Source organism: Rhinoraja longicauda, chromosome 1 (assembly GCF_053455715.1).
Source record: "Rhinoraja longicauda isolate Sanriku21f chromosome 1, sRhiLon1.1, whole genome shotgun sequence".
Lineage (NCBI taxonomy): Eukaryota > Metazoa > Chordata > Chondrichthyes > Rajiformes > Arhynchobatidae > Rhinoraja > Rhinoraja longicauda.
Window position 1 is genome coordinate 132,328,937 of NC_135953.1, and position 14,138 is coordinate 132,343,074.

General features: G+C 48.4%; 1 protein-coding gene across 1 annotated transcript in view; it reads right to left on the reverse strand.

Annotated features, from left to right (window-relative positions):
• Positions 1–2,070, reverse strand: part of frem3 (Fras1 related extracellular matrix 3) — a 137,959-nt gene extending 135,889 nt beyond the window's left edge. The window contains exons 1-2 of the mRNA XM_078399117.1: positions 1,425–2,070; positions 75–1,130 (exon numbers count right to left, since the gene is read on the reverse strand). Coding sequence (XP_078255243.1) covers positions 75–1,130; positions 1,425–2,070 — 1,702 coding nt within the window. The remainder of the gene's footprint in view (positions 1–74; positions 1,131–1,424) is intronic.
• Positions 2,071–14,138: the final 12,068 nt, after the last annotated feature.

Here is a 14,138-nt window from a genome sequence, read left to right on the forward strand (position 1 = left end):
GAGGGAGAGGGAGGAGGGGTGGGAGGAGGAGGAGAGGGAGATGGAGGAGGAGGGGGAGTAGAGGGAGGAGGTCTCCAGCACGAAGCGAATGGTGGAGTCCTCGGAGTCGATGTCGCTGGCGCTGAGCATGGAGGGCGGGATGTTGCGGGCGCTGCGCTCGGGCAGAGCCAGGCCGGTGTTGGCGGTGAGGACGGGCGGCTGGTCATCGGTGGGGGCCACGCAGATGGGGAGGAGGAAGCGTACGAGGTGGCGCCCGTCGCTCAGGCTGAACACGGCGTTGTCGCTGCGGCTTTCGCCGCCGTCGTGCTGGTAGAGCACCAGGCCGGCGTGCAGCTCGTCGGCGCTGAACCAGCGGCGGTCCCGACCCCGCACGGTGAGCCTGCCGTGCCGCAGTGCGCCCACCAGGTCCACCCTCAGCCGGGCAGGCTGCACACCGTCGTCCTGGTCGCTGATGCGCAGCGGGGAGAGCGGCCGCGACTGACCCTCGAACAGCACCAGCTCTCCCCCGTCCCCCCCCATCCCGGCGGCCAGCGGCGCCAGCGTGTTGACCGGACGCACCACCACCACGAAGGCGAAGGGCTCGGACGCCGCCCCTTCCTCGTCCACCACCTGCAGCTCCAGCTGGAAGACTCGTGGCTCCCCCAGCTCCCTCCTCGTGCCCGGCTCTGCCGGCGGCTGGTAGGCGATTCGCAGTCGCCACACGTCCCCCTGGCAGAAGGAGGTGAGACCCTGCCTCCGGTCGTCGGTGCTGACCAGACGCCCCTCGCCCTCGCCCAGAGGTGACGTGATGTTGAACACCAGCCGCTCCCCCTCCGTCTCCTCATCATCGGCCGCCAGCATCTCGCCTGTGACGGCCGTCAGCACGAACTGGTCCACCTCCATCATCATCAGCGCCTCCGGGCTGGGTCTGGGCGGCCTGTTCTCCACCCCCGGCACGATCCGCACTGTCACCTGGAAATACTCCCGGGAAATACTCCTGCCCCGGGACCCCGGCCCCGGCAGCTCCAGCAGCTCCACCAGCATGGGGATGTAGTCCCTGTTGGGAGACAGGCTGCCCGCTGTGTGCTGGTAGCGGATACCAGCCTGTAGGAAGGCGGCGCAGTCCAGCTGCTGGTGCTGCTGGTGCTGCTGCTGGTACTGTTGCTGGTGCTGCTGCTGGTACTGCTGGTCCTGCTGCTGCTGGTACTGCTGCTGCTGGTTCTGCTGATCCTGCTGGTGGTGCTGCTGATACTGCTGCTGGTCCTGCTGGTGGTGCTGCTGCTGCTGGTACTGCTGCTGGTCCTGCTGGTGGTGATGCTTGTACTGCTGTTGCTGCTGCTGGTGCTGCTGGTCCTGCTGCTGGTGGTGATGCTTGTACTGCTGTTGCTGCTGCTGCTGGTGCTGCTGGTACTCCTGCTGGTCCTGCTGGTTCTGCTGGTGCAGGTCCAGCAGGCGGCCGTAGCGGGGCAAGCCGCCGTCTCCCAGCAGCGCGGTCAGGCGGCAGGTGTGGCGGCCGGCCTGGTAGGTGAATCCCAGCACCCTGCTGTCCAGCGGGCTGCTGGTGCCCCCCAGCCTCTCCACCTGCAGGGGCAGGTTGCGGGTGACCAGCAGGGGCTGCTGGGAGACCACCCGCACGTCCAGCGAGAGGGGCAGCAGGGTGGTGCTGGTGTGGGTGTCGTGGCGGAGCTGCAGCCTGACCCTGTGTGCTGGGGGTCTGCTGGAGCCGTGGTGGGTGTACTGGACGTCGCCCAGCCTGTAGTGGCAGGGGAACCTGCTGGGGGACAGCACGCCTGGTCCCCGCCACACAGGGTCGTTGTCCAGCACCGTCACCGTGCACCTGTGTCCCGGCAACACACTGATGGACAGGTGGGTGGCAGGGTCAATGTGCACAGACCTACCCATGGGTACAGTCACAGGGGTGGTGGACACCAGCAGGGAGTCCCGGGACAGCTCCGGCTCCAGCAGCGGCTCCAGCTCCAGCTCCTGGGCTCTCAGACCCAGGGCAGCCAGGAAACACATGCAAACAACACCGGCCAAGGAGAAGGGGTTGCCCGCACCTGCCCGCCGCCCTGCTGGCTCTGGTGGCTGCATCGTTTCTGCCTTGTACCTTGTACCTTGTACCAGGTCCCGGGAAGTCTTTGTGTCTGCGCTGCCGCTGCTCTGCTCCTGTTGCTGCTGTAGCTGTTGCTGTTCTGTAGCTGCTGTAGCTGTTCCTGCTGCTGTTGCTGCTGTTCCTGCTGCTGTAGCTGTTGTTCAGTCTGAAGAAGGGTCTCGACCCGAAACGTCACCCATTCCTTCTCTCCTGAGATGCTGCCTGACCTGCTGAGTTACTCCAGCATTTTATGAATAAATACCTTCGATTTGTACCAACATCTGCAGTTATTTCCTTATGCTGTTGCTGCTGCTGTAGCTGTAGCTGCTACTGCTGTTCCTGCTGCTATTGCAGCTCTCAGGCGCACATGGACAAAGTGCTCCTCCCCGCAGCTCCAGGTAATGCCAGCCAGCCAGGACTGGGGCCAGTCCCCGCCCCCACCCCCCCTCTCCCCTTCCCCAAACAACAGTCAACCCGCCTTCCCCTGGAAAAAATAGCCAAGAGGAAAAAAAACCACATTGAACTCCAGCCCCTGGAAGGAGATAGACACACGAAATACTGGAGTATTAACTCAGCGGGACAGGCAGCTGCCTTCTCTGGAGAGAAGGAATGTCCCTCGAGGGACTCTGACCCTCACTCCCTGGGGAGAACAAAATCCCTGACCTTGTCCCCTGGAGTGACCCATCCCCGAAAGAGATACTAATCCCACCTCCCGGGAGAAACACTGACTCCGACCCAGGGAGAGCCACTGGACCCGCACCATGGGGAGACAGCGACCTCGCCCCCACCCCCGGGTAAAACACTGACCCCCCCAACCCCCCGACTGATACCGACCCAGCCTCCAAGAATATTCGCTGGAATCTAGAAGGATGAGAGGAGATCTTATGGAAACATATAAAATTCTTAAAGGATTGGACAGGCTATGTGCAGGAAAAATGGCCCCAATGTTGGGGGAGTCCAGAACCAGGGGTCACAGTTTAAGAATAGGAGGTAGTCCATTTAGAACTGAGATGAGGAAACATCTTTTTCACCCAGAGAGTTGTGAATCTGTGGAATTATCTGCCACAGAAGGCAGCGGAGGACAATTCACTGGATGTATTCAAGAGAGAGTTAGATAGAGCTCTTAGGGCTAACGGAATCAAGGGATATGGGAAGAAAGCAGGAACGGGGTTCTGATTTTGTAAACATGCAGGTACAGCAGGCAGTGAAGAAAGCTAATGGCAATTTGAGGAGGGACATTATTGCTATTGAGGGAGTGCAGCATAGGTTCGCCAGGTTAATTCCCGGGATGGCATGACTGGCATATGATGAAAGAATGGGTCAACTGAGCTTGTATTTGGCGGAGTTTAGAACGATGAGAGGGGATCTTATAGAAACATATAAAATTCTTGGCGGATTGGACAGGCTAGATGCAGGAAAAATGTTCCTGATGTTGGGGGAGTCCAGAACCAGGGGGTCACAGTTTAAGAATAAGTGGTAGGCCATTTAGGACTGAGATGAAGAAAAACTTTTTCAGACAGAGACTTGTGATTCTGTGAAATACTCTGCCACAGAAGGCAGTGGAGACCAATTTATTGGATGTTTTCAAGAGAGAGTTAGATTTAGATCTTAGGGCTAAGGGGATCAAGGGATATGAGGGAAAAAGCCCGAACGGGGTATTGATTTTGGATGATCAGCCATGATCACATTGAATGGCGGTGCTGCCACGAAGGGCCGAATGGCCATTTCCTGCGTCTATTTTCTATGTTTCAGGCACGATCTCTGTTGAAAACATTTCGGGTCGGAACCCTTCTTCAGTCACTGGAGACTGAAGAAGAGTTCTGACCCAAAACGTCACCCATTTTTCTCCAGAGATGCTATCTGACCTGCTGCATTACTCCAGCATTGTGTATTTATCTTCCGTATCAACCAGCATCTGCATTTTCTTGCTACACAGAGTGAGTGGCAAGGAAGCTCGGCTGATGGATACTTTCCGAACACTACTGAATATGACACCAATTAATATGTAGGCGCTGAAAGTGTCTGAACAGTTTTTGCACTGCTCTTGTTTTGTATATAATTTTTATTCTCAATAAAGTGTATTTTAGGAAATGAAAACAAAAAGTGCTGACCAGTGTACCGGAGCCTCGGTTAGATTTAGATGTTTTGGATTTAGAGATACAGCACAGAAACAGGCCCTTCGGCCCACCGGGTCCGCACCGCCCAGCGATCCCCGCACATTAACACTATCCTACACCCACTAGGGACAATTTTTACATTTACCCAGCCAATTAACCTACATACCTGTACGTCTTTGGAGTGTGGGAGGAAACCGAAGATCTCGGAGAAAACCCACGCAGGTCATGGGGAGAACGTACAAACTCCGTACAGACGGCGCCCGTAGTCAGGATCGAACCTGAGTCTCAGGCGCTGCATTCGCTGTAAGGCAGCAACTCTACCGCTGCAGGTTACGATGCAATTCTTAACCCGCGTGAAGTTCATTTTGCAACTTTACAAACGTAGGCATCTCTGTCAGATTTCTGCAATCGTTGGCGCACGACCCTGTTGCTGCAAATTGTTTAGTTGTTTCTCAGAATTCGCACTCCCGTTAATTGGATACATGTTCTATCACGTCGTTTCATGGCAGTTGAATCCAACCAGGATCCACGTACAACATGTAGAAACCAGGAACGGCAGATGCTGGTTTACCAGGGAAAGACATAAAATGCTAGAATAATTCAGCGGGCCAGGCAAGCATCCCTGGAGAACATGGATCGGTGATGTTTAGGGTCGGACCCTTCTTCAAACTGATGCAATGTGTCAACCCGAAACCTCACCTATCTCCCTGTTCTCCACGGATGCTGCCTGACTTGCTGAGTTACTCCAGCATTTTGCGCCTCTCTTCCATTTACAATCCAACATTCAAATGAGCTCGCCAACCACGCAGCTCCACATCAAGTGCACAGTTTCCAGTTGTAATATCTAGCAAATTAGCCGAGCGGTCATTTTTAGACTTGGGGATCGTGCATCGATTTTTAAACATGCATTTTCCAGCTGCACATCTTTGCAAAGAGAGGGAAGTCGTAGATTCGATGAAGTTTTGATTCCAACAGCGCCTTTGACTGGGCAGAGAAGGTAACCTCACCAAAGAAAGAAAGCACGATACAAAAAAAATCGAATTTGAGCTTCAGATTCGGCACAAAAAGCTGAAGCAACTCAGCAGGTCAGGCAGCATCTCCGGAGAAAAGGAATAGGCGACGTTTCGGGTCGGGACCCTTATTCAGACAGTGTAGATTATCGTTGAGACAGAAGGAGAAGGGATTGAGAAATTTGGGCGTTGGGGCAGTGGGAAATGATCTGCGCAATTAATAGGAACAAAAAGTGAACGATTCAGCAAGAAAAAGATGTAAAAAAATCAGAGACAGGTGAACCGAAGGAAAAACTGCAATACCACTGTTGGTTTACAAACCATTGAATGGTTTAGGGCCAAAATACATCTCTGGTCTTCTGCGACATTCTGAACAGAGGGCGGTGGAGGCCAATTCTCTGAATGCATTCAAGAGAGAGCTAGATAGAGCTCTTAAGGATAGCGAAGTCAGGGGGTATGGGGAGAAGGCAGGAACGGGGTACTGATTGAGAATGATCAGCCATGATCACATTGAATGGCGGTGTTGGCTCGAAGGGCCGAATGGCCTCCTCCTGCACCTATTGTCTATTGAACCATCCAGACCACGCAGGTCGTCTGGGACAACTTGGTCTGCTTTCTGTCCCCAGAGTCAGAACTAAACATGGAGAAGCAGCGTTTATTTTTTATGCACCGCATATATGGAACAAATTCCCAGAAAACTGTAAGTCCGCTGCAACTCTCAGTTATTTTAAATCAAGGCTGAAGACTTTTCTGTTTGACACTGCCTTTTATTAAATCAAATTATTATTCATTTCTCACACTGCACTGTAACTTTTATTCTTATGTTTTATACCTGTCTTATTCTATTTTAGCTTGTTTTTATTTTCTATTCTCTTTAATGCCTGATTTTAATTGCTTTTAACTGCTCTTTAATGTTTTATGTAAAGCACTTTGAATTGCCCTGTTGCTGAAATGTGCTTTATAAATAAATTTGCCTTTGCCTTGAATTTCGTGGCAGGCACTAACTAGATGTACATTTTGACAACTTTATTTTGAACACATTAGCCAATGTGGAGGAGGTATCAATTCTGGGCAAGAGGCAATAATTATTCTTCACTAGTAGGACTAGATGTTGGGATTGTAACATCTCGTCCTACTAATCAATCTGAGCATGTTTTGATACAGATTGGGAGCCGCTATTCGGTGAATTCCCATTGAATCAAATGCACGATTGAACTGCCGTTTTTCTTGCTGATTAGGCAAATCTTTATGTCTGGAAATAGACACAAAATGCTCGAGTAATTCAGCGGGACAGGCAGCAGCTCTGGAGAGAAGGAATGGAGAGACGTTTCGGGACGAGACCTGTCCCGCTGAGTTACTCCAGCTTTTTGTGTCTATCTTCGGGTTAAACCAGCATCTGCAGTTCCTTTCTACACACTCTATGTCTGGGGTTATGGTTGTGTCATTGTATCAGGTACAATGTATCACCCATTAGCTACCTGCTGAGTTACTCCAGCATTTTGTGAATAAAAACCTTCGATTTGTACCAGCATCTGCAGTTATCTTCTTATGTTACATATCCATTAGCTACCTTCAGTTTTTGTTTTAGAAAAAAAAAGGACAGTCAGAATCTCAGAAGGTGTTTGCGAAAATTGGCGGAGTTTTTGATAGTCGGCTTGCTTTTCAGATGTTACAGCAGTATGTAGATCAGTGGGTAATGTGGGCAGTGAAATGTGGATGAACGGACTGCAGATGCTGGTTTAAACCGAAGATAGCAGATGCTGAAAACGGCAGATGCTGTTTAATCTGGACAAGTGTGTGGAGTGTTGCGTCGTGGAATGAAAGTGGAGAGTATTTAGCACATGGCATGACCTTTAGGAGAATTCATCCACAGAGGTGGTCCTGGGGTGCAAGTCTCCAGCTCCATGAGAGTGGCAGAACAAAGTGGACACGTAGTGGTAAAAAGCAGGTGATGACAAGAAGGGTCTCGACCCGAAAAGTCGCCCATTCCTTCTCTCCTGAGATGCTGCCTGACCCGCTGAGTTACTCCAGCATTTTGTGAATAAATACCTTTGTTTGCCTCGGTGCAGGTAACAGTAATGAACTGAACTAAACCAGCAAGCGGGGAGGGTAAAGAGCAGGCGTTGCATCACTTGCAGTTGCACTAACAGTTGCTCCGCTCATCCACAACACTCTCCTGGCCTCCGTTTCCCCGAAACAATCTCTCAATCACCAATTCCAGTCGGCACACCTTCCCACCATCACTCCCACCATCACTCCCACCATCACTCCCACCATCACTCCCACCATCACTCCCACCATCACTCCCACCATCACTCCCACCATCACTCCCACCATTACTCCCACATGCACCAATCTCCCAGCCTCCAACCTCAGCAACCCTCCCCCTCGCCTCGCCTTTCATAAGCAAATAATAAATCAGCCGCTCAGGTCCCAGTATAATTCCTACCCCGTGCTGTCATTGTCTGCAGAGAATGCCAATGACACACCATTAAAAGCCTTATTTGAAGAATATTTAGGAAATTGGATGTTTGAATTTTTTTTCGAGACCTTTTTGGTATTTGCAAATGTTTAGAGATACAGCGCGTTTAGAGTTGAAACATACAAATGTTTAGAGATACAGGGCCCATCGGCCCATCGAGTCCGCACTGACCAGCGATCACGCCGTGCACGAACTAGCACTATCCTACGCACGCGGGACAATTTACAATGTTCACCAAAGCCAATTAAACTACAAACCTCCAGGTCTTTGGAGTGTGGGGTGAAACCGGAGCACCCGGAGAAAATCCATGCGGTCACAGGGAGAACGTACAAACAAACTCCTTACGGATAGTACCCATAGTCAGGACCAAACCCGGTCTCTGGTGTTGTAAGGTAGCAACTCTACTGCTGCGCCACCGCGTCGCCTTGATGCTGAAGCAGGGCCTCCAGAAGGACATGATGAGAGGGGATCTTCCTCCAGAAGAAGGGTGAGAGGGGATCTTATAGAAACATATAAAATTATAAAAGGACTGGACAAGCTAGATGCAGGAAAAATGTTCCCAATGTTGGGCGAGTCCAGAACCAGGGGCCACAGTCTTAGAATAAAGGGGAGGTCATTTAAAACTGAGGTGAGAAAAAAACTTTTTTACCCAGAGAGTTGTGAATTTGTGGAATTCTCTGCCACAGAGGGCAGTGGAGGCCAATTCACTGAATGGATTTAAGAGAGAGTTAGATAGAGCTCCAGGGGCTAGTGGAATCAAGGGATATGGGGAGAAGGCAGGCACGGGTTATTGATTGGGGACGATCAGCCATGATCACAATGAATGGCGGTGCTGGCTTGAAGGGCCGAATGGCCTCCTCCTGCACCTATTTTCTATGTTTCTAACAAAGTGGATACGGAAATAGAACCTTTTGTGTAGGGAGGCATAAAACTAGCCACTTGGTTGAATGTATTTGTCAACCTGGGCATTAGGAGTTGTGTGTTCAGTTTTAAAGGCTTCATCAGTCAAAATGAATGAGTTATTAATGGTTGGACGTTTGGCTGCTTTGCGGGTATGGCAGGATATTATGGATGCATACTGCACAATATTTCCCTTCATTGAACTCCAATGAGGCTCCTCATGCATTTCATTTTAATTCTTTACCTCAACTGAGAGGTGAAGAGCAGCTGCTGGAATGACGAGGCACTAGATTGTTGCAAGTACCACACCACCTCTTGAAGATGAAGTGGGAATAATGGAAATGCGAAGAAGTTTTTGTTTCCTTAAGTGTAATATCCTTCATTATCAATCTTGGAAGACAGGATGTTCTCTGCTAAGGCACTTCAAAATTAAATGCAGCGCAGAACTTAAAAACAGAATGACAGTTTTGTTTTTCATTGCAGAAGGCATCGTGAATGATCTGCAGGGATTAGCCCATGAGGAACTCATTTGAAATATAAAGCTTGACTAAAACTTGAGTGACACCAGCTACTGAACCAGCCAATCTTGTGACTTCTCAAGAGCAAAAGTTATAATTCATACAAAAGTGCCGTTGTGCTGTTTGTGAGTTTGCACCACAGATTGTATCAGCTCACTGGATTATCATATACACCATAAACTGATGTTCATAGTAAATTGCTTCAAAATGACATCGACAATAGACAATAGGTGCAGGAGTAGGCCATTCGGTCCTTCGAGCCAGCACCACCATTCAATGTGATCATGGCTGATCATTCTCAATCAGTACCCCGTCCCTGCCTTCTCCCCATAACCCCATGACTCTGCTACCCTTAAGAGCTCTATCTAGCTCTCTCTTGAATGCATTCAGAGAATTGGCCTCCACTGCCTTCTGGGGCAGAGAATTCCACAGATTTACAACTCTCTGACTGAAAAAGTTTTTCCTCATCTCTGTTCTAAATGGCCTACCCCTTATTCTTAAACTGTGGCCCCTTGTTCTGGACTCCCCCAACATTGGGAACATGTTTCCTGCCTCTAACGTGTCCAACCCCTTAATAATCTTATATGTTTCGATAAGATCCCCTCTCATCCTTCTAAATTCCAGTGTATACAAGCCTAGTCGCTCCAGTCTTTCAACATACAACAGTCCCGCCATTCGGAGAATTAACATAGTAAACCTGCGTTGCTCGCCCTCAATAGCAAGAATATCCTTCCTCAAACTTGGAGACCAAAACTGCACACAGTACTCCAGGTGCAGTCTCACCAGGGCCCAGTACAACTGCAGAAGGACCTCCTTGCTCTTATACTCAACTCCTCTTGTTATGAAGACCAACATTCCATTGGCTTTTTTCACTGCCTGCTGTACCTGCATGCTTCCTTTCAGTGACTGATGCACTAGGACACCCAGATCTTGTTGTACGTCCCCTTTTCCTAACTTGACATGGAAGGACCAGCTTCTAAAGCTTAATAAGGGGCCATGAACACTAGGTTTTAATCCTGTCAGTGTAAGCCCTTCAGTTATTGTGGCATGTACACAACAACCATATGGTCAAGGACAAAACATAGGGCAAATGAATCAAGCTTTGACCAACTGCAGTTATGTGTGAACCCTGTCATTCAGTACTTCACAAAACAAAGTAAGTTTGATGAGTGAAAGTTGTAAATTGCATGATGTTGAAAGGGAGAACTGGCTACTTCTTCTTTCGTGTCCATCATCAATGTTTCAAATGTTACATGTTCAAAAGGCGGCACGGTAGCGCACCGGTAGAGTTGCTGCTTTACAGCGAATGCAGCGCCGGAGACTCAGGTTCGATCCTGACTACGGGTGCTGCACTGTAAGGAGTTTGTACGTTCTCCCTGTGACCTGCGTGGGTTTTCTCCGATATCTTCGGTTTCCTCCCACACTCCAAAGACGTACAGGTATGTAGGTTAATTGGCTGGGTAAAATGTAAAAAAATTGTCCCTAGTGGGTGTAGGATAGTGTTAATGTACGGGGATCGCTGGGCGGCACGGACTTGGAGGGCCGAAAAGGCCTGTTTCTGGCTGTATATATGTGATATGATATACATCACTGTCATCGTCCGTCCTGAAAAGGGAGTGAGCTTCCGGCGACAATCAGTGGGAGCCATCACTTGTACAGTAGATGGTGGAGATAGCAGAATTAGCTCAGGACACTTCCAGTTCCCAGCCCCGCGACGTAGACGCTTCTGCTATTGGGCCAGATCTGGCTATTTCCACCATATGATCCAGGAAAGGCAAGGTCTATGGAGCTGCAAAGCAGTTCATTTTAAATCAGAGTCTATTAAAATCCACTTCTGTTCACACTGATTTGTGTCATCGTAAAATCAAAGTCTTACCAGAAGTAATATACTCTCGCGGATATCAAATTGGGAAACCAGATGACCATGATTTTTAAAAATATAAAATGAAACAATATATAGCGATAAAGTTGAGGTTGAACACTGTGGAATGAAATGGTAGATGTATCGAAATAGCAAAGGACATTGGAACATGAACAAAGGACATTGGAACATAGGGCAGCATGGCGGCACAGCGGTAGAGTTGCTGCATTACAGTGAATGCAGCGCCGGAGACCCAGGTTCCATCCCGACTACGGGTATTGTCTGTACAGAGTTTGTACGATCTCCCCATGACCCGCGTGGGTTTTCTCCGAGATCTTCGTTTTCCTCCCACACTCCAAAGACGCACAGGTTTGTAGGTTAACACAAAATGCTGGAATAACTCAGCAGGTCAGGCAGCATCTCTGGAGAGAAGGAATGGGTGACGTTTCGGGTCGAGACCCTTCTTCAGACTGATGTCAGGGGAGGGGGTGGGACAAAGATAGGATGTAGTCGGAGACAGGAAGACTGGTGTGAGAACTGGGAAGGGGGAGGGGATAGAGAGGGTTTGTAGGTTAATTGGCTTGATAAATGTAAAAATTGTCCCTAGTGGGTATAGGATAGTGTTAATGGGGAGAAGGTAGGAACAGGGTACTGATTGAGAATGATCTGCAGGGATTAGCCCATGCTCATTGAATGACGGTGCTGGCTCGAAGGGCCGAATGGCCTCCTCCTGCACCTATTGTCTATTGTCTAATGTGCGGGGATCACTGGACAGCACAGACCCGGTGGGCCGAAAGGGCCTGTTTCCAATCTGTATCTCTAAACTAACATAGCGATGACTTTATTGAGGTTTATAAAATCATGAGGAGCATGGATAAATTACAAAGCCATAGTCATTTCCTTAGGGTAGGGAAGTCTAAAACTACAGGGCACATATTTAAGATGAGTAGGGAACATTTTAAAAGAGACCTCACGGACAACGTTTTCCACGTAGAAGATGCAGTGCTTGTGGAATGAGCTGCCAACGGAGATGGTAACGTGGGCACAGTTCAGAGATTTGGAAGACACTTGGACAAATACATGGATAGAAAAGGTTTGATGGAACATGTGCCAAGCACAAACAAGTGGGATTAGTTTAGTTCAGCAATTTAGTAAATTTGGATAAGTTGGTCTGAAGGGCCAGTTTCTGTGCTGTATAGCTCCGTGACTCTTTGATATTAAATGGCTCCTCTAAATGTATAATTAATCAGGTCTTGATCTCAACTCCACTTAGCTACCCAGTCCCTATAACATCTTGACTCCTTTTTAATTCCATCTATCTCAACCTGAATATATTTAATGGTGCATTTAGATGCGCGGGTCTTTAAGAAAAAAATATGTCGCAGCTCCCCATTTTACAATATCGCTGTCTTGTTCTGATCTGGTCAGTGTGGTTACTGGCTAGCTACACAAAGTCTCGCTGCATTATGGTTGACAGCTTGATTCCAATGAATCAATAAATCACCAAACACTTTTTTAAAAAACAAAAGCTAAGCATTAAATGCGATTTTAGAGAAACTGCAGTAAGTGAACCGTGAAATTAGATGATTAATGTGCTTGTATATCCTGGGTGAGTGTGTGGAAACAGGTGAAAAAATAAGCCCTTTTGGTCATTGTCACTGATTTTGAAGTCTGTTCATATTACATTGTAAATATGCCACGAAGGAACTGAAACTCTGAGACCATTCGAGCTGGAGTTTATTCCCTGCTGAGCACTTCTCAAAGTTTATGTCTTCCAACGTCATGGTTGTGTGAGTTTACTTAAGATCAATGTGGCTCATTGTGGGACTGTGATTGCAGGAACCCCATGAAATCACGAACAGCGCCACAAGTAGTACAAGGATATGACAATCCTTCAGTCTTTTTATACACCAAATGTTAATTGTAGAACATGACTGGTAACATATGCCAAGAAATGGGACTAGGTCTTTTAAAAATCTAAAACGATGCAATGAGGATTTATTAAAGAATGATGGAAAAGGGAAAACACAGTCAGGTTACTTCCTGACTGCTACTTCCATCAACCCCTCCCCTTATTGTTTAAACTGGTTAATATAAGAACATTCCCCAAATCTTGGTGCCATTCAAAAACAATCTGGAAAAATTCAAATTCTATGGATTTACTACTTCCTTCCTTAACACTATATTCCTTGACACCTTTCTCATCTGGAAATTTACCTGTCACCTTCTTAAATTTATTCAGCAGCTTGGCTGTATGTGGTAGGAAAGTTTGTAATGTTCACTGCCCTGTTTGAGTTCCAGCCCATTACAATGGTGTCATCTGCAAACTTGTAAATTAAGTTCGAACAGAATTTAGCCGCACAGTCATAAGTGCCCAGGCAGTGTAGTAAGACAAGGAATGCATCCTTGCGGGGCATGGGTTTTGAGAATTATCATGGAGTGAGCCTGTCCTCGCAGCTTGTGGTCTGTGGATCAGAAAATCCAGTGGCAGAGGGGAGGTGCTAATTTCTGGTCTAGGCATTTGGAGATGTTTGGAGGTGTTGAAAACAGAGTTTTAGTCAATAAATAAGAGTCTGACTTACGTATCCTTATTTCTAGTTGATCCAGAGATAAGTAGAGGGCCAGTGAGATGGCATCTGCCATGGCCCTGTTGTGATGGTAGGCAAACTGCAATGAATCGCTGGAATTTAGAAGATTGAGGGGGGATCTTATAGAAACTTACAAAATTCTTAAGGGGTTGGACAGGCTAGATGCAGGAAGATTGTTCCCGATGTTGGGGAAGTCCAGAACAAGGGGTCACAGTTTAAGGATAAGGGGGAAGTCTTTTAGGACCGAGATGAGAAAGTTTTTTTTCACACAGAGAGTGGTGAATCTGTGGAATTCTCTGCCACAGAAGGTAGTTGAGGCCAGTTCATTGGCTATATTTAAGAGGGAGTTAGATGTGGCCCTTGTGGCTAAAGGGATCAGGGGGTATGGAGAGAAGGCAGGTACGGGATACTGAGTGGGATGATCAGCCATGATCATATTGAATGGCGGTGCAGGCTCGAAGGGCCGAATGGCCTACTCCTGCACCTATTTTCTATGTTATGTTTCTATGAATCAAGGCTGACTGGAAGGCTGGAGTTAAGGCTGACCAGCCTCTCGAAGCACTAATAATAGGCCCTTTACTATACTCCCTA